The following is a 21,509-nucleotide window of genomic DNA, read 5'->3' on the forward strand; positions in this document are numbered from 1 at the left end:
TTCAGAGTCCACAGGACAGCTGAGGTTTGTTAGGACTGTGTTTACTGTCACATGTAATCCAAAAATGGCATTAAAGATCACCTCCAACTAACCAATCAGATCTCTGGAAAATGATATAATTCCCTGAAGCCTCAGAGGTCAGACAGCCAGAGCGCTTGTGTTTGATGGTCAGTTCAGAGGAACTTTACTCCAGCCGTGTTCCTGTTGGCTGCAGCAGGATTTTAAAGTATATGTGTGGTTCCATGTGGTATTACCTGTAATAGTAGGACACGATCCTGGGCGGACGCGTGCTCGCTCTCAGGGCTGCGGTGGAAAGCGGAGCTGGTCTCACGATGAGGTGGACCAGGCTGTGACGAGCTCTCGGCTGTGCTGCCTGCTTCATCCTGATCTGATGTCATCCTGTCCGTGTTCCTGATTGGTCCGATGCTGCCTGCAGCCCTCCTGCCGACTCACTTGTAGCTACATTAAAAAATCCTGGATTGACCAATGGAGTCGATAACTCCCTGTGACCTGTGACCTCTGACCCTGACCGATGATAGATGAAGCTGGCCTGACCAGAGGTGTGAGGTTACCTGCTAAGTCACCATGGTAACTAAGCACAGGTTACAGAGCGCTGTGATGATCACAGCCTTATTTTATCTGTGTGACATTGTGATGGACCGAGCAGCGAAGGAAACTTAGCCACAGGTGAAAGTCCAAAAACAAGAGATTTTTTATTAAACCCCAAAACATCATAGTTCAATCCTGCAAAAAGATTCAAAATGTTGGGCCCATAAATAATAATCAGCTAATCAGCCCACAAAAAGGGGTAAAACACACACAACCCAACTGAAACTAACATCATGAACTCCGATCCCCCCCATGGTCCCGAGTTATGGAATGAGCCAATCTGCAGTTTTCCATCAAGGCTTGCTCCGCCCCTTTTCCACGTCTTGGCTCCTCAATCAAGGGACTGGAGCAGCTGCAACTAAGGTAACTCAGAAAACAAAGATTAATCATACATAACAGTGTAAACTGAAATGTGCGCACTTATTGTAGAATGCAGTGTTATGTGGATACGTGAATTAACTCTAAACCAAAACCAGTTCTTCATTGTCCTGTAAATTAATTCCTATATTTAAAGAAAGACAGATGTGAATGCAACGTTATGTATAAGCCTCAGCACTAATATGCTGATATTACCCCTGTGTGGCTGTGAGTGCAGCCATCACACACACGTTCCTCTGATAACGGCTGTGACTGGGGGAGGCGGAGCTCAGTCGATCCCCTTGATGTGAGCGCGCTCAGATCTTGGAGCAGGAAGTTCACAGAGAAGGCTGATGCCCAGCTGACCTCTTCAGCTTGAACACAAAGCCGGGCTTTGATGACAAACTCATGAAACAAAGTTTGAAAGATGATTAGAAACATTAGAAATATTTATAGGTTCCTTATAAATGTGTCTCACTCAAAAAAACGAATGAGGGGGATTGTTCAGTGTATATTAATTATTTATTTTCATTTTAATTAAAATATGTTTTTGTTAAGATAAGATAAGATAACCTTTATTAGTCCCACACGTGGGAAATTTGTTTTGTCACAGCAGGAAGTGGACAGTGCAAAAGTTATGACGCAAAAATTAGAATACAATAAGAATAAATACAGTACACAGCTGTACAGAATAGAATAAAATAATATACTATATACAGTAGAATAAAATAGAATAAAAACATACAATAAGATAAAAGTAGAATACGAATGCTATATACAACTGAGTAAAAATACAACGATGACAGAAAGGATTATTGCACTTAGTATTATTGCACATGTATGGATGTGTGTGTTTGTTCAGTTAAAGTCTTTATTATGGAGTCTGACAGCAGTGGGGAGGAAAGACCTGCGAAATCTCTCCGTCCCACACCGTGGGTGCCGCAGTCTCCCACTGAAGGAGCTGCTCAGTGCTGTCACAGTCTGCTGCATGGGGTGGGAGACGTTGTCCATCAGGGATGACAGCTTAGCCGCCGTTCTCCTGTCACTCACCACCTCCACTGGGTCCAGAGGGCATCCTAGAACAGAGCTGGCCCTTCGGATCACCCTGTTCAGTCTCTTCCTGTCCCCAGCAGAGATGCTGCCGCCCCAGCAGACCACACCATAAAAGATAGCAGAAGCCACCACAGAGTCATAGAAGGTCTTCAGGAGTGGGCCCTCACCCCAAACGACCTGAGTCTCCGCAGCAGGTACAGCCTGCTCTGCCCTTTCCTGTAGAGGGCGTCTGAGTTATGAGTCCAGTCCAGTCTGTTGTTCAGATGAACACCAAGGTACCTGTAGCTGTCCACAGCCTCAATGTCCATACCCTGGATGTTCAGTGGTTGCAGTGGAGAATGCTTGTGCCTGCGGAAGTCTACCACCAGCTCCTTGGTTTTACTGGCGTTGATCTGGAGGTAGTTCAGCTGGCACCAGTCCACAAAGTCTTGGGTCAGACCTCTGTACTCCTTGTTGTCCCCATCAGTGATGAGGCCGACTATTGCAGAGTCATCAGAGAACTTCTGCAGGAAGCACTGGGTGGAATTGTGGGAGAAGTCTGCAGTGTAGATGGTGAAGAGGAACGGAGCCAGAACCGTTCCCTGTGGGGCCCCCGTACTGCAGACGACCCTGTCCGACACACAGCCCTGAGTCCTCACATACTGTGGTCGGTCGGTGAGGTAGTCCAGGATCCAGGTAGTGAGGTGATGGTCCACTCCAGAGTTCTCCAGCTTGTCCTTCAGAACCGAGGGAAGAATAGAGTTATAGAGAATAAGTTAACATATGTTTTTCTAATCAAGTCTACGTAATTGTGTCTATTATTCAACGTACATAATACTAATGTGTTACTTGATGGCATAACATTTAAGTCAATTAGGATCGATATACTTTGTATATCCACAAGGTGGCAGTAATGCAAAAACAGTTGTAATAAAACCGCGAAGAACAACAAGGTTTCATGGCTTGGGCCTGCTCATGCGCAAGACTTCAAATTTAACTTGAAAACGTTGTTTTGGCGCCAAGCTGCTGTTTCTTTGAGAGGTAAGACCACTTTTTTCTTTGACTATGTTGTGTAGTATCTATATGTCCAGCATGGTTATATTTTGCGTTTGTCTTACAAGACATGTTATATCGTTTGCGTGTGCTTGTTCTACATTAGTTTTACTGGGTCCTGGACATGCTTATTTTGTGGACTGTGTAAGAAACATTTTTATTGTTTTTTGTTTTATTAAGGGATTAGCTACAGGGGTTCATGGGGTTATTCTTTCAAGGGGTTATTTTTCCATTTGCTTTCTTGGGATTCCTTTACTGTAATCCGAGAGTCGGAAATATCGAATAGGATAGCAAGGATAGCATAAAGTGACATTTAAAATCCAAAAAGTCAAGGGCGAAAGCCACTGTGACACCATTGTTCTGCTCTATCAGTAATCTGTATTATGTAAAAATGGTCTGTAAATACAGCATGTTTCCTAGCGGAGTTATACATATCAATGTAGTTATAAATTACAGTTTGTGAAAGTACACACTTAATTTTTTTAATAAAATTATTCAAGACATATGAGTGGACAGACAATGGAGGTCGACAGACCTGGTGATAATTGCTTCTATAGAAAGTTAGCACATGGCAGTGTCAATCTCTTGCTTTTCTTCTGAGTAGTATTTTATTTAGTTGTAATTCAAACAATAATTTGCTTCTTGAAATTAAGGAATTAATTATTTTTTTTCTTTATAAATCTCAGATCCTGCCTTTACCTGCTCCCTCCTATACTGATGTGGTGTATGTGGTATTGCTGAGCTTGTATGTGGTATGTGAACTGTTATACTTTTAAAAACAAAACTGTTTTATAAGTTAAGTTTTCTTTTGTGACCCATCCCATGCCCCTGTTATTTCGTCTCCAGATCTGAACCACTGTAAAGGTTGCAGTTCAAGGGCCTGAGGCATGAAATTCTTTTCAGATCAGCTGTGATCAATATTTTTTGGAACTTGATAAATAACAATAAAAGCTGTAATGGCTCCATTAGCATTTTGTGTAAATGTTTGTGTTAAAATTATAGCTTTAATGAGGTCTTACTACATTAGTTGTAGTTTGTATATGTGTACATATAGTATGTATATTTACAGTACAGTATGTTGTGTTTGTTGACATATTTTCAGGTGGAAGCAGAATATGTGAGGATTACTACTGCTGCACATGTTCCAAGGCTTTTTGCACAACTTGACCAATACACTGACCAGCTCATAAAAGTCTTCAAGAAAAAAGGAGGTGCTGCAGTGAAGAAAATTAGACAAACTTTGGCCCCAGCCACACAGGTGCGTTATTCTGTTGGTAGCAAAATATTATGGCTAATAAGATCATTTTCAAATTTAAACAGCTAGTGTATGGTAGCTGCACAGTGCACTTACATTTATATTAAGCAAGACAAAGTTTGGTACCCACAACTTTGGAAAATTAAAATTACCTAAACTTGTGTAAAATCTGATCCCTCAATTTTGGGTTAAACCATAAGTGAATGTTTTTATGTTAAAGATCAGTTTTTGAATGCAAAAAAGATGATGTATTAGTTTGTCTTTACCTCCATTATGGACATATCTAATGTGGTGGAAACCCTGCCCAACAGGTTAACTATTCATGTCCATGTGATGATCAGTTGGTCTTGTGTACATGTCTATCTGTGCAGTGGATATGTCATTCATTTTGTGTATAATGTGAGTTTGTGTCATCCTAAAGTATATCTGTTTTCTCTTCCTGTATCTCTGCCACTCTCTACAGAAGGAAACTATTGAAAAGGGGAGGGAGTGTGTCCTCAGGGCACTACCTTTTTACCTGAATGAAGACCCAAGCATCCTCTTCAAAGAATAATTGGTTGGTAATTTTAGTTTAGTTTTTTATCTGTATTAAACCAAATTTTGAATAACTAATGTTGTTGCATGTTGTAATGTTGTTGTTGTTGTAATTTGCATGGAACCTGTTTAAATGTTTTGGGAAATCTTCTTGTATACCCAAACTATGTATATTTATTGTTGAATCTGTAGTCTAAAATAGTGGCCCACTGGGGTGCATGTTCCTAATATTGTGTTTACTTCATTAAACTGGACGCCATTTTTCTATGTTTTTGTGTCTAAGCTACAGCTGTTCAGAGGGAGCTGGAACAAATTACCCTTGCTATCTTCACCATCGAAAGAGTTGATCCCAGCACTCCTCCAGCCGATGTGGGTATAACCATCTCGGGTGTTCTGCATGACCTGGAAGACCTGGCCTCTGCATGTGCACTCTTAACGGGTGGGATATATGCACTGAATCTCAGTTAACCTCAAGACTGAAAGCTTTCTTTGAAGTACTTCAGAAGCTCTTCCTTCATCTGTATGTCAGCAGACTCTTGACCAAGGTACAGATGCTCAAGAATAAACTGAATGAATAAGCCAACCCTTAACTTGGATGATGAATGTTCTGTCAGATGGACAGAAGTTTTTCGGAGGCTGAATGAGAATAAAATGGTAATTTGTTGAAAATGACAGATAACGGGAAAATTACATTTAAGAGAAATTTAGAACATTTTGAAAAGTTTGTAAACTACTACAATTTGAGAGATTTTACTCTTGTGGGGGGATTTAATTGAGATTCAAAGGATTTAATTGAGAGATGATACTGCACCAGAAATGTTGAAGGGTGGTGTGTATATTAGCGTTCAAGGCATATTGTTATGAGGTGGAAATATGTTCATATTCTGTTTGTGTTACATTGTGTGCATTGTAAAGGTAATTGCAATACATACTAAGAATAAGGGTAAGTTGGGAATGCAGGATGAATGTATATTTTGTGGACTTTTAAAGACGAACAATTGTTTCCATGTTAAAATGTTTACAACTGAAGTTTTTTGGTAAAATAAACGTTGACAGTGGCAAGTGTTAAATGGTTACTGCTGTGCTGTTGCAAAAAACCGAACGCTGACAAGCTGTTTTGTTGTTAGACCATAATGTTGGCATGTTTTATTAAAGTTTTATTTGGGATGGTGATAGAATTTTCTTTGATTGCTAATATCAGTGGACTATTTATTATTATTATTATTATTATTACATTAATTTTTTTTTATTGTGGCTGTTGAGGTGGACACTCCACTTTGTATTGTTAAAGGAAAGCACTTTGGCGTTGTGTTACTGGACTGACCCTAAGCAATCATTGCAAACAGCAACTTTGCTATCCATTTTAGACACTAAAAGAAAAAACACTCCACAGACCTTACTAGCATCACATGTGCATAACTCAAGTGTCATCTTATCAATGTGTTATGTGGTCTTCAATGTTTTTTTTTTCTTCTATTTCTGGCACATACAGACATTTAATTTAAAGTCGTGATGTTGCATCTGCCTACATACTGTTAGTTACTAACCCTAATGAGCTGTTGTGTTTTGTTTCGGACCGGTTTTACACAAATGCTCACTGAATAGTTATACAAGTATAACACACAGTGAAATGTAGCCTGACACGCTCCTCGACATGTGCAAAAATTGGGGGGGTGTAGAGGAAGAACATTATATAGTATATACATTGGGTGAATGTGCAGTAGTAGCAGCAAGCAGGTGAATTCTGTACATTAATATGAATAGATATCTGACTATTTTACAGGATAGACAATATAAACATTTTTAAAATTAAAGGAATTGAAATGTACATTGTGCCTTGGTTTAGTGTCTGGAAGAGTCCTGTCTCAGTCAATTATAGATGATGTGAGAGGGCGGGTGTGTGTGTTTAGGGCACGGATGGCTTGGGGATAGAAGCTCCTCTTGAGTCTCTCTGTCCTTGCCCGGAAGATGCGGAACCTTCTACCAGATTGCAGAAGTTGGAACACTTTGTTGCCAGGATGGGACGGGTCCTTCAGTATCTGCGCTGCTCTAGTCCGGCATCTCCTGGTGTAGGTGTCCTGAAGCGGGGGGAGAGCAATCCTGCAGCAGCGTTCTGCTGTACGGATCACTCTCTGGAGAGCTTTTTGGTCCTTCACACAGCTGTTCCCAAACCACGATGTCATGTTCTGTGTGAGGATGCTCTCCACAGCGCCTGTATAGAAAATCCTGAGGATCTTTGGAGAGACCCTGAACTTCCTCAGTTGTCGTAGGTGATACAGGCGCTGCCTAGCCTTTTTGGTCTGGACCTGAATGTGGGCAGCCCATGTCAGGTCTGAGGAGATGTGGACACCAAGATACTTGAAGGACTGCACCCTCTCCACTGGAGCTCCATTGATGATAATGGGCTTGTAGTCTCTGTGCTGACCCCTTCTGAAGTCCACCACCAGCTCCTTGGTCTTGCTGACGTTCAGCTGGAGGTGGTTGTCCTGGCACCACGATGCCAGATTCTTCACTTCATCCATGTAGGCCGCCTCATCGTTGTTGGAGATGGCACCCAACACCACTGTGTCGTCAGCAAACTTCACAATGGTGTTGGAGCCATGGGTGGCCACACAGTCTGAAGTGTAGAGGGAGTAGAGCAGTGGCGAGAGGACACATCCCTGAGGTGCTCCTGTGTTGATGGTGATGCTGTTGGAGAAGCACCTGCCCACCCTCACCACCTGAGTTCTGCCAGTGAGGAAGTCCAACACCCATGCACACAGACGGCTGTTAAGTCCCAGATCCCTCAGCTTTGTGAACAGTCTGCAGGGCACTATTGTGTTAAACGCTGAACTGTAATCAACAAACAGCATTCGCACATAGTTACCCTGTTTCTTGTCCACGTGGCTGAGAGTGGTGTGTAGGACGTGGGCGATGGCATCCTCTGTGGATCTGTTGGATCTGTAGGCGAACTGCAGCGGATCTGTGGTGTCTGGGATGGAGGAGGAGATGATGTTCTTCAGCAGCCTCTCAAACACCTTCATTACTACCGAGGTCAGTGCAACTGGCCGGTAATCGTTCAGGGATGAGGGTTTGCTGTTCTTGGGCACAGGGATGATGGTGGATCTTTTGAAGCATGTGGGGACCACAGACTTCGCCAGGGACTCGTTGAAGATGTAAGTGAACACACCTGCTAGCTGGTCAGCACAGCAGCGCAGCAGACGGCCGGTGATGCCGTCTGGCCCCGCCGCTTTCCTTGTGTTCACTCTCCTCAGTGCCGCTCGGACGTCATGCTCCGCGATGCTGGTCACCGGTCTCTCGCTGATGATGTCACTGTCCTCGGTAGTCAGGCGGTAGATAGCATTAGCCGCCTGGCTAACCTCGAAACGGGCGTAGAACCGATTCAGCTCGTTGGTGAATGCAGAGTCAGCGTTGATCGGCGCAGTGTCCCTGGCTTTGTAGTCCGTAATGGTGCGTAGTCCGTGCCACATACTCCGTGTGTCGCCCTGGTGGAAGCGAGACTCCACACGTTCCCGGTACCGGTGTTTGGCATCGCTCACCGCGCGCCGCACGCCGTATGAGGCTGCTTTATAGGCGCTCATATCGCCAGTGGCGAGACCCGCGTTGTAGGAGGCGGTCCTGGCGTTTACTGCAGTGCGGATCGATCTGTCCATCCACGGTTTCTGGTTTGGGAATGTGGTGACTCTCGCAGTGGGGATAATCTCCTCCGCTAGCATATTGACGAAGCATACTGCTTCTTCCGTAAACTCGTTGATGTCGACTGCGCATGCTCTGAACATGTCCCAGTCGACGTCGTTGAGTGCGTCCTGTAGCGTAGCTTCTGATTGGGCAGTCCACCGTTTTACCTCCCTCGTGGTTACTTCTTCCCTCCGTATGCTTTGTTTATACTGGGGGATGAGGAAGATGGCGTTGTGGTCAGACTTCCCAAAAGCCGGGTGTGAGACAGCTTTGTAGCCCTGCTTGTATGGCGTGTAGCAGTGATCCAAAATTCGATCCCCTCTCGTTGGACACGAGACATGCTGGTAAAAGTTTGGCATGACTTGTCTGAGGTTCGCTTTGTTAAAGTCTCCTGCTATAATGAGGGCTGCGCCCGGGTCCTTGTTTTGAAGCGAGCTCAGCACATTATGTAATTCGGACAAAGCCATACCTGTGTCCGCTTGGGGTGGGATGTAGACCGCCGTGGCGATGACCGAGGTGAACTCACGGGGCAGACAGAAAGGGCGGCACTTAATGCTCAGGAACTCCAGATGTGGCGAGCAGCCGCTGGAGAGAGTAGAAATGCTCCTGGCATCACACCACTTTCTGTTTATCATGAAACACACTCCTCCACCTTTGGTTTTGTTCGACTCTGCCGTTCTGTCCGCGCGGAGCACAAAGAATGAATCCGACGGAGTTACGGCCTGGTCCGGCACGGTGGGGGTCAGCCATGTCTCCGTGAAGCACAGAATGTTGCAGTCCCTCATGTCACGTTGGAAGGTGACCCTTGCTCTTAGGTCATCGAGCTTGTTCTCCATGGATTGTACATTGGCCAGTAGGATACTGGGCAGTGGTGCGCGATGCGCCTGCTGTCTCAGTCTGTTCCTAATACCAGCGCGTTTCCCCCGGCGCTTCTTTGTTCTGTGCCTCGGATGAGCGGCCCGTCCTTTGTTGTTCTCCGCGCCGCGTAGAATCTCTGGCGGCCAGGAAGGGTCAGGTTTAAAAGTGTCCAAGATTAGATGTGCAACCTTGGCACCGATGTTTACAAGTGATCCGCTGTCGTAAACTATAAGACTAGAGGATTTTGGGATGAAAACCAGAGCAAAAAATAGGTAAAAAATAAGAAAAGTAGATAGTCAGAGCGGAGTGGTCAGGAAGGCGCCTGGATGTGGCCGTGCCATCTTGTATGTGTTAGCTAGTAAATAACAATTAGCTAATGTTGTTCATGAGACTAAAGTCATCTCACTGTGGTAATGTAAATATAATATGGCCAATATTATAGTATTGTCAGATTATTATGTTATCTATCTATTACAGGATATATTACAGCAGTGAGCTTGAACTCTGGGTCAAAGATTCAAGTTGCATTTATTTATATTTCCTATCACCTTAAATCTTCACTCAAAGACGAGTATCTTTGACAGTGTATATACAGATGTATTATACATAAAAGACAAATGTTGTTTGTTTAATATGTTGACATTATTACATTTGGCTCAATGCTTACATATATGTGTAAAAAGCAAATGTACGAGCTATGAAAACTGTGTCTGATAGAATGAAGAGTAGACTGATATATGAAATATTCCTTTATTGGGTGAGAAAATCAGACCATGTCATAACTGCTTTAAGTCACACAGAATAGATATCAGAGCCTTAAACAGGCTGACGTCTGCTAAATGGGTCAAACTGGGCAGAAAGTCTACAAACACATAACATCCTTATAGAATATGATGTAACACTATAGATCAACTTAGCTCAGAATATATAAAGCATATAAACAGTTACAGCAATATGATGCAACAAACACAGCAGCTACTGATCCAAAATACTCAAAGCTTCATAGAACTGAAACCAACATTTATTTTAGCTCCATCCTGCTGCTGATACAGACTTTAGTAGTGCGCGTACTTCAAGCATGCGGTCTCTTAATTGGGACACAGCCCCAGTGTTAGCTAGCTCACTTCATCTGTAACAGGAAGTAATGTGTGTGTGTTGCTGACACGTGTACCTGTGACCTGCTGCCATACAGATCACACCTCAGGCTCAGCTGTCCCACTCACAACTCCCCACACCCACACTGCTGACACTAAGCCAGCCCACTCACACCTGAGCAAGCAGGTGAGCTCTTTTATGTAAAAACACGTGTCTGACTGCAGGAGGCCCCTGGGAAATGTGTTTTTATTCAACGCACAATTTATTTTGTAATAATACATTTTCATTCTAAGCCACATAAACAGAATGCTGCTCTGCATAGATTCAGTGAGCCAGATTAAAACCTGCTTTTATTTCCACTCAGGACAGAGACATGTTTTACTTTGATATACTAACTGATGATGTTTATTCTGAGAGGACTACAGATCAGCAGCAGGTGTGCAGAAATCAGACCAGCAGGGGGCAGCAGAGGACAACACCCACAGCAGAACTTCACAGACACGGTGACAAACCAGCCCGGGAGTTCCAGCAGGTACGGGAGCCTGGAGGTTGATGTAGCCGATCTTCAGCCAATCAGACGTGAGCCCCAAGAAGAGAAGTGAGCAGGCAACAGCAGAAGCTGATGAGCATGAAGTCTTTGTGTTTACTCCTCAGACTCATCTTTAACTGCTAACCCACAGAACCCTGGAACTGTCAGTCTGAGGCCACGCTGAGAAACGAGCCACATCGAAGGCCTTTTCACAACAATATAACATTTACTCAAACTAAACAATGTAATCTGATTACAGTGAGACGCCTGTTTGAGCTACTGGCACAGCAGTAATGAGTCTTTAATGTGTCACTGGTGTGAACTTCTCAGCTCAGAAGAGAAATTGTTTAAAACTGTGATCATACAGCACAGCTTTCGGTGTTAAACCTGCCGTCACACCTGTGACACTGAAGACTCTCTGCTCTCTGTGCATGCCACATCCTGTTGGAGGGTCTCTTCTGCTCATCGGATTAAACCCAGACTTAATCTGACTGATGGATGGATGCATGGATTCATGGATGAAATGATGGCTGGAGGGATGGATGGATGGATGGGTGGAGGGGTGGATGGATGAACGGATGGAGGGATGGATGGATGGGCTGGTGGATGGATGGACGGGTGGATGGATGAAGGGGTGGATGGATGGATGGGTGGATGGATGAAAGGGTGGATGGATGGACTGATCGATGGATGAAGGGGTGGATGGATGGATGGATGGATGGATGTATGGATGGGTGGGTGGATGAAGGGGTGGATGGATGGACTGATGGATGGACAGATGGATGGGTGGGTGGATGGATGGATGGACTGATGATGGATGGAGGGATGGATTGATGGATGGACCGATGATGGGTGGATGGAAGGACTGATGGGTGGGTGGGTGGATGGATGGACTGATGGATGGACAGATGGATGGGTGGGTGGATGGATGGATGGACTGATGATGGATGGAGGGATGGATTGATGGATGGACCGATGATGGGTGGATGGAAGGACTGATGGGTGGGTGGGTGGATGGATGGATGGATGGAGGGATGGATGGATGGATGGATGGACCGATGATGGATGGAGGGATGGACTGATGGACTGATGGATGGACCGATGATGGATGGAGGGATGGACTGGTGGATGGATGGATGGAGGGATGATGGATGGAGGGATGGACTGATGGATGGGTGGGTGGGTGGATGGACTGATGGAGGGATGGACTGATGGATGGATGGAGGGTCGGACTGATGGAGGGATGGACGGATGGACTGATGGATGGATGGAGGGTCGGACTGATGGATGGATGGAGGGATGGACTGATGGACTGATGGAGGGATGGACTGATGGATGGATGGAGGGTCGGATTGATGGAGGGATGGACTGATGGAGGGATGGACTGATGGATGGATGGATGGATGGACTGATGGAGGGATGGACTGATGGAAGGATGGACTGATGGAGGGATGGATGGATTGATGGATGGATGGATGGATGGAGGTATGGACTGATCGATGAATGGATGGATGGACCGATGATGGGTGGGTGGAGCGATGGGTGGATGGACTGATGGAGGGATGGACTGATGGATGGACTGATGGACTGATGGATGTACGGATGGATGGATGGAGGGATGGACTGATGGATGGATGGATGGACTGATGGAGGGATGGACTGATGGATGGATGGATGGACTGATGGATGGATGGATGGATGGATGGATGGATGGATGGACTGATGGATGGATGGAGGGATGGACTGATCGATGAATGGATGGATGGACCGATGATGGGTGGGTGGAGCGATGGGTGGATGGACTGATGGAGGGATGGACTGATGGATGGATGGATGGACTGATGGACTGATGGATGTACGGATGGATGGAGGGAGGGATGGACTGATGGATGGATGGACAGATGGATGGATGGACTGATGGATGGATGGATGGACTGATGGAGGGATGGACGGATGGAGGGAGGGACTGATGGATGGATGGACTGATGGATGTATGGATGGATGGACTGATGGAGGGATGGACTGATGGATGGATGGACAGATGGAGGGATGGACTGATGGAGGGATGGACTGATGGATGGATGGACTGATGGATGGATGGACGGATGGATGGATGGACTGATGGAGGGACGGATGGATGGATGGACAAACAAAGTTTCAGCATCACAGACTCAAACAGCTGCTGCTGTCATCTTATTACACTTAAAGTTTACTTTGGAACCAGCCAATCAGAAACCACCATATGGTATCACATCTGTTCACTCATCAGCCCAGAGCTCCCAGTGCTGTGAGGGATGCTGGGTTGGTGTTTCGCCCACTCACAGCGTGTTCTCGGGGTTTGGAGACGAGCTCAGCCTGAACTCTGCTGACCAATCAGCTCTGCTTCAGTCCTGCTCTTCATCCCCAGAGAGAGGAGGAGGAGGCGAGGAGGCTCGAAAGGAGGAAGCCGAGCAGAAAAGATGAGTGACAGGAAGAAGGAAGCTCGTCCCAGCGGAGATAAACAAAGCTAAAAATAAAACTGGAGACCGGAGAAGTCTGCTCCTCCGACTGCTGGACTCAAACACAGACACTGATCGCTGTCAGTCATGATCAGCTGATTTATTATCAGCTGTTTCTGGAAATACCCTGGGATTCCCCCCCACCTCCGCAAGGGTACCCTGACCACCTCACTGTGGTTGTCTTGTTCCCAGTACAAACTGGGTGCAAACCACTCTTCCTGTAGTAGAAAGCATGATGTAGTATAGCAGTGGCAGTATTTACAGTACTGTGTGTACTGCAGTACCACTGGCTGCAGTAGTATTATTAATAGTAGTATCACTGATATTTGCAGTTTAATCTGCAGTTTTTGGATCTCTCACTTTTTTACTTTATGCTCACAGCGAGGATGCAGTTACCATAGCGACTGTGTGTGTGTGTGTGTGTCCTGCGCTCTGATTGGCTGGCAGGGTTGTGGGCGGTCAGGGCGAGCCTCTCACAACCTCCCTCTCTCTCTCGCAGCCTCAGATCGGCACAGAGAGACGAGAGGTGCAGCTCTTCCTCACTGCTCTCTCCATCATCCCTCCATCTTCCTCCTCCTCTTCCTCCTCCTCTACCTCCTCCTCTACCTCCGTCCGCAGCCAAACTCTCTCTCTCTCTCTTTGCCACCTCTGCTTCTTCTTCTCTCTCTGCCTCCTCTTCTTCATCCCTCCGACACACTCAGACGGGTCTGACTCTTGGGCTTCATCACCATCATCATCATCCTCGGAGGAAGACGACAGGGAGCTCCCTGACCCCTCGCCCCACAGGGTCACCATGGCAACGGTCATCTGCACTCGTTTTACTGAAGAGTATCAGCTGTATGAGGAGCTGGGCAAGTGAGTGTGGTCGTCTTCATCCCCACGTTAAACAAAGCCTGCGAATCAGAAATGTTCAATAATCTGCTTTATATCAGGAATCAGAAGCCTTTAATCGTTTCATCGTTGTTCCACCGTCTTCTCACAAGTTGTTTGATTTTTTTTTTTAGCTCATGTGTCAAATAAAACTTTATTTAAAATGTTTTAAATATTTGATTTTTTCTTTATATTTTCTGCAGGATTTTCTAAGAGATTCACATTTAATGAGACAAATCTCATTATTATCATTATTATTGTTATTATTATTATTATTAAATAAGTTTCCTTATAATCAAAGTTGTCTTAGTAATGATTATTCTGATGATGTCACACAGGTGGTGTACTGTGTTTATGTTTGGATATAATTGTAAACGGCAGTAACAGATGCAAAGATGCTGATAACGACTCGATCTGTCTGATGGTTTATTGATTATTGATCAAGCTGCTGATCAGTAAAGATGGCTGATGAAAGCAGAGAAAGATGGAGGGAGAAGTGTAACACCTTTCTGACCCCATCCCACTCACCGCCCACACTCACACGCGCGCACACACGCACACACACACACGCACACACACACACGCACACACACACACACACACACACACACGCACACACACTCTCACTCTCTCTCTCTCTCACACACACAGACGCACACACACTCTCACTCTCTCTCTCTCACACACACACACAGACACACACACACTCTCACTCTCTCTCTCACACACACACACAGACACACACACACTCTCACTCTCTCTCTCACACACACACACACACTCATGCACACACACTCTCACTCTCTCTCTCACACACACACACACTCATGCACACACACTCTCACACACTCTCTCTCTCTCTCTCACACACACACAGACACACACATAATGCCAGGTCTCTTACATAATGTGATGGTGGGTGGCAGAATGCAGCTTTCATAAGAAACAGAAAGCTTTCTGCAGAAACTACAGCTTCACTTCCAGCCATAAAAGGATCGTCGTGAATAACTGTTCATCAGTGTTACTGTTATTGATCACTGATTGAGTTATAAAAACAGATCTTCAATCTCTCCCATAATGTATCTGGTCTTTCTTTAGAGATGAACAGATGTGGCTTTAAACCACAGACTGTATATAAAAGATGGAAGTTTGTGAAGCCTCCACCATTGGTGTCTCGTTTTTCCTCAGATCTGTGTATGCAGACTGAAAACCATGCTAGCTAGCATTAGCTGATGACATCACTCCACGCTGTACTCCTTATATGTTCACACCTGGAAACAAAAGGATGCAATTCCACCAAAAAGCAGTGGGTGACGTCTCAGGTCTTGTTATGACGATGGAGCCTGCCTCCTGTGGCCGTTAGAGGAACTGCATGTTTCCATGCTAGCTTCATGTTTCAGCCGTGCTTCACTTAAAGTGAAGGTCTCTCACTCTGAGAGGATGAGCTGTGTCCTTTATCTGCCTGATTGGTTCCTCCTGTCGTGTTTCCAGGGGAGCGTTCTCCGTTGTGCGGCGCTGCGTGAAGGTCCTGTCGGGTCAGGAGTACGCCGCCAAGATCATCAACACCAAGAAGCTGTCTGCCAGAGGTGAGGACAACTCTTGTTAAGACATGCTAACTCTCGTTAGCGACTGAATCAGAACACCAGACGTTTGAGCGCTCGACAGCGAGCTCTTAAACGTCTGTAGTGACGGCCGAACCCTCACCGACCTCCACGCTAACAGCCCTGCAGCTGTAGTTTGAATAGTCCTCATTCATCTGCTCGGCATTTTAGAGTTCACGACTCACACAGTCACACTGATCCATTGCTTTCTTACCAAGACGCCGACACGTCTGCAGACAGTCACTGAGCTGTGCTGAAACATTTTAAACCAGGACCTGCTCGCCTTCAAAGTAAAATCTGTGCTTTCTGAAGCCTGTGAAGCACAGCTTTTATTCTGAAAGCAGACAGTTGCATCCTTTAGTTTCACAGCTGCTTAGCAACTGGTTGCAGACAAGATGGCTTCACCGTAATCTGCATCAGTCTGTCAGAGACCGAAGCCGTCACCAAACCTCCAGCATCCACTCGCCAACCTGTCGGTGAATACCAACGTGTCTGTACTGGTCAGCAGTTACCAGGCAACAGCTAACTGGTCTGTAGCCCTGTGTGCCTGTGACGTTTGGAAAAGGCTGTTTGGATGGACGACGTTGGCTGATTCATACAAACTGCCTGATCCCAACATAGAAGTACCACGCTAGCAGGCTAACATTAGCATGCGCTCTGTCAGGTAACGAGGTACAAACACCTGACGACTCTTCTTCAGTCCTCAGGTATCTGCGGTACAAACGGGCTCAGTACTGCAGGTGATTCTGTCACTTCACACAAACGCATCACCTTAAATCTGAGAAACAATAAGACGTGAAACACAATCTGATTGCTCCATCAGTGACACGTGACCGAGTTTAAAACGTGATGAAAAACACACCTGAGAAAGGTGCGATCAGCATCTTCCCACAAATATATGCTGCAACCTGTTGTTTTACTCGAGTACTGAAGTTAAATCAGTACTTTAGCCTGTACCTGTACCTGAGTGAGGAACGTGTGACCTCGCTTAAATCCTGTGTGAAACCTCATCAGCTCTTAATTTTTGTCACTGTGGGGTTTGTGTCGTTTGACTGGAGGACACCATTTCTAATGGCTAACTGGCGAGCCAGTGCTGCTCACTTGGTGCACAGACGTGGATTCAGTGGGCGTTTCCTGAGACGTCACATAGAAATCAGTCACAGACTGTCAGAGGCAGTCAGAGGAGGAGGAGTGAACATGCTACATCACCTGCATCGTGGCTGGCTGTAGCTCAGGTGGCAGAGCAGGTCAGCCACTAATCAGAAGGTTGGTGGTTCGATCCCAGGCTGCCTCCTGGCTGCACGGCAAATATCCTTGGGCAAGATGCTAACCCCATGTTTGCCTACTGGTGGTGGTCAGAGGGCCCGGTGGCGCCAGTGTCCGGCAGCCTCGCCTCTGTCAGTGCAGCGGTGGCTACGATGTAGCTGCCATCACCAGTGTGTGAATGACTGAATGTTGTGTAAAGCGCTGTACAAATACAGGCCATTTACCATCGTCACCTTGTTCTTTTTCATCATGACAGAAATGAGCTGTCAGTAAAGCTGCCTTCAGTGTAACGAGCAGCCGTGCATACATATGTAGCGACACCTCCACCCAGCCTCCACCGCAACCAAAGACCCTCTGAAGCAGTAAAGTCGTTGTGCAGCTAAAGTTTAAAATGTTTTTTACATTATTATTAACTTCCTGTGATGTCGAGCTTCACCTCAGGTTTAAAACCAACGTGAGGCCCAAACTTGGCCTCTGCTGACCAGGCCGGGTGAACGGGAGTGACATCACACACTGCTAGCTCATGAGCTAACACACGACTACAACTTCACAAGTTGGCCGTTGTGTCCATGTCACACATGCTCAGTGTTGTGCACAGAGACATATTAGGAGGTTGGGGTGTGATGAAGGATGATGATGTCACTTCCTGGTTGAAGCCCAGTAGGTTTAGGAGAGCTTGTAGTTTTAGATTTTAGCAGGAAGTCACAGACCATGTCTCTAACATATCACACACCTGAGCCACAGACTCAGGTGTGTGTGATCCAGGTGTGTGTGATCCAGGTGTGTGTGATCCAGGTGTGTGTGATCCAGGTGTGGCGTCTTGTGGACGAGCTCGGTCTGTGTGAAACCTTCATTGTTGTGACTGTTGTTCTTGTGATTATTTGTCTGAAGCAAACATTGAGCGTCTCCTCATGGCGAGCTGGTATTCATTGCTTTTAAGCCCGTCCCACTTTGCATACCTAAATCACATGACCTGTGTGTCTGGATCTTGGTCACATGAGCGTGTTAGCGTGCGGGAGCTCAGACAGGTGTGTTTAATGACATCAGCATCATGTAAAGTTATGCGTTCATAAAACCACGGCGCTCATTTGGTTTTCTCGCTAACTTCCTGTTAGCGTGCTTGGTTGTGCTTTGGATGGAAACCTTCCTCCCCCTCCTCCCCCTCATCTCCCACACGTTCCAACATGACGGCAAAGCTGAGAGAAACAGCGAAGCTGCATCTTTCTCTACATTCTGTTGATTTTTTTCACATCGCTATTCTGGTTTCAGATTTCCTTCGGTTGCTTAGCAACACCCTGCAAAGTTGACAAAGAAGTGTGTGTGTTCATCTCTCCATCTCTTTCCTTCAGTTGACTCTGCAGGACAAACTGCTGCTGAAGCGTCGCCACGGTTACATAATGGGTGTCTCTGCAGGTGTTCGCTCACCTGCTGGGGGGAAACGTCCAATCAGATCTCTTTAATTTCAAACCAGCAGCACGCCATCGTCACACCGCCGTCATTCGCCCGCATCACTGTCACCTCAAACCTGCAACAGGAAACATGACAGGCTGTGAGTCAATCAAACTTTATTCGTACTGCATGCTGAACAGAGGTCACCTGAGGTCAGAGTCGTCACAGCTGAGTGACCACAGGAGTTATTAATGACGCGTGCACAGACCTCAAACCAGTCAAACCAGTCAAACCAGCACATACACATATATACATATAATAGAATTTAATACATATGGATGCAAAATAATTACTCACTGAAAAATAACAATAATAAAAAGTAAACACAAATACATTTTAAACATTCAGGTGTCGGTTCACTTTTATGGTAAAGATCCTCCAACAATACAGATCAGAAATTATATAAACAAGAATAAAATAATGAAATAAAATAATTATTAAAAATAAATCAGACAAAATAGTTTCAGGATAAATAAAAGTAGGATCTTAAAAAAGAGAAAAGAAATCAGAAAATAAACACAAAAGGATTGTTTAAAAATAGATTAGTTGTTTTAAATACAAACAGCAAAAAATATATTTAAAAATTAAAACCCTATAAAATAAAATTGTACAGATTCTGAAAACCACACTGTTGGCTCTAACAATCACTCATGATGATGAAGATGATTTCATTAAACAAGCTGTCTCGTCTCTGAGGTGGAGTCTCCTGCACATCGCCGCCGTCTCCTCCCACAGAGGCGGAGCTACCGCTCAGAGCTGCTGTCACAGCGTCCGTCCTTGTAACGTCCACCTAAACCGTGAACCCGTGCAGCACTCAGACCATCCACATCAGACTGGACCTGCGGCGAGGTCCAGTCTGATGTGCTAGCTGTGGACACGTCTGCCTCCTCTTCACTGTGTTGGAAGTCGATGATGCTCAAAGCTCCAAAACCTACATGTGAAAACCTCTCAGCAGAAACCATGACCGCATTGATCGATCCGCATTTGACTGCATCGATTGGCCAGCACTTTGGATGGCGCTGGAGACCGAGCACATCCCACCAAAAGTCATTAAGCTCCTGCAGGAAAATTACAACGGATCATCGAGCCAAATACGCAGCCGTAATGAGCTGTCGACTAAATTCACCATCCGCACTGGAGTCTGCCAGGGCGCTGTCGCCTCACTGCTGCTCTTCAACATCGTAGTCGACGCCATCATGAGTCTTCAGGGGCAGATGCGGAGTCTGGTTTGATGAAAATGGCACCGTGACGGATCTCGTGTTTGCAGATGACAGCACTGTGCTGGCCGAGGATGACGCCGAAGCCACGGATGCTCTATACAAGCTCACACGCACCGCCGAGTCATATGGCTTCAAGATAAACACTGACAAGATGACAACAGATGGGTCGCCTGCCAACGTCTACCTCAACGGTGTCCAAATAGAGCAAGTCCAGCAGTTCAAATACCTGGACTCACTGATCGAGCAAAGGAAGGTTGCCTTCGACAGATATTACAAGTGTCACTTCGAGACCGCCTTCGAAACGAGGACATCTGATAGCGATGCGGCAACCATCCGCCAATTGAGGGGCGAATTCAGAAACGCTGATTGCGATGGTTTGGCCATGTGTGTCAAATGGATGCGAGCAGACTACCACATCAACTCCTCTGGCGTAAACAACCCACCCAGTGGAGAATCCACAGAACGGCACCAAAGAAAACATGGCTAAAACAGGTCAAAGATGACATCAGGGGCAGAATAAATCTCGACGAGGCCAGGACAATCGCCAACGATCGCCATGCATGGCAACGAGTTGTGAAGGAAATTCGACAACCATTGGCACCCACAGCAGCGTATGGGCTCAGGAATCGATGCACACCCAACACCAGCTAGGGGTCAAAGAGAAAGATGACCCCATCACTCTTCAGTTTCATGGAGGAACTATTTTCTCTCTAAAATCGACAAAGAGCAGCGGGCTGAATGTTGACTTCCTGTCATGCTGTCACAGCCATGATGCTTTCATGACGCTGCGGCGGACACGCGTGTGACCTCAGAAAATGTTGCTATCTTGTTAAAATGTTACTATTCAGCTCAGTTCAGTGATGTTTATATAGCAGCACAGCGACAGTCGCCTCCACGTGTTTCATGTTGTAAAGATCGACAATAATACACAAAACGTCGTATGAGCCGCTGTGAGCCAGCACAACGAAAAACTCCCTTTTAACAGGAAGAAACCTCCAGCAGAGCCAGGCTCAGGGAGGGGCGGGGCCATCTACTGTGACCGGCTGGGAGTAAGTTGAGAAAATTTCATAACAGGCCCCTCCTACTTCCTGTCACTACTCTCTGTGGTTGCTCTGTTGCTGTGATTGGTTCTTAGGGTGGCTGCATGTTTCCATCCAATCCAATCAGTCACCGTGCTGTGACATTGTCACTGTGCTGTGGATGATGTCACCGTGCTGTGACGATGTCACTGTGCTGTGACATTGTCACTGTGCTGTGGATGATGTCACCGTGCTGTGATGATGTCACTGTGCTGTGGATGATGTCACTGTGCTGTGACATTGTCACTGTGCTGTGGATGATGTCACCGTGCTGTGACATTGTCACTGTGCTGTGACGATGTCACCGTGCTGTGACATTGTCACTGTGCTGTGGATGATGTAGATCCACGGTTATGTCCCACAGTGAGCGGCTAATGAGCGGACATCGATCGCTCACAGACGTCCCGTTCACCCCACAGGAAACGGTCTGTGTGCTGAGCTCAGGGTGCGGCGATGCTGAGTCAAAGGGTGGAGCTGGGTCTGAGTCAGAGAATATAAAGAATAAAAACAGCAGAAGAAGAAACCG

The 21,509-nt window shown here is 46.0% G+C and overlaps 1 protein-coding gene and 1 long non-coding RNA gene across 4 annotated transcripts in view; both read left to right on the forward strand.

Moving 5' to 3' along the window:
• The first annotated feature begins 842 nt into the window (after positions 1 to 842).
• On the forward strand, positions 843 to 6,471 carry LOC146661440 (uncharacterized). Of its 2 annotated transcripts, XR_014913608.1 has the most exons (6): positions 843 to 1,518; positions 2,769 to 3,039; positions 3,738 to 3,803; positions 4,154 to 4,309; positions 4,770 to 4,862; positions 5,124 to 6,471. It is a non-coding gene; the product is annotated as an uncharacterized LOC146661440 (long non-coding RNA). The 2 variants fall into 2 exon arrangements; XR_014913607.1 differs by having other exon boundaries at positions 4,770 to 6,471.
• A 7,355-nt stretch (positions 6,472 to 13,826) lies between these two features.
• Positions 13,827 to 21,509, forward strand: part of LOC146661441 (calcium/calmodulin-dependent protein kinase type II subunit alpha) — a 40,837-nt gene continuing 33,154 nt past the window's right edge. The window contains exons 1-2 of one of the 2 annotated variants that reach the window (XM_085421499.1): positions 13,827 to 14,353; positions 15,860 to 15,954. In XM_085421499.1, the coding sequence (XP_085277625.1) occupies positions 14,292 to 14,353; positions 15,860 to 15,954 (157 nt within the window). In that variant the 5' untranslated portion in view covers positions 13,827 to 14,291. The remainder of the gene's footprint in view (positions 14,354 to 15,859; positions 15,955 to 21,509) is intronic. The other variant, XM_085421498.1, reaches the window with a different exon arrangement.

The sequence above is a fragment of the Rhamphochromis longiceps genome, linkage group LG10, assembly GCF_057381845.1.
Source record: "Rhamphochromis longiceps isolate RC_006_pf linkage group LG10, R_longiceps_female_GT1.1, whole genome shotgun sequence".
Taxonomy (NCBI): domain Eukaryota; kingdom Metazoa; phylum Chordata; class Actinopteri; order Cichliformes; family Cichlidae; genus Rhamphochromis; species Rhamphochromis longiceps.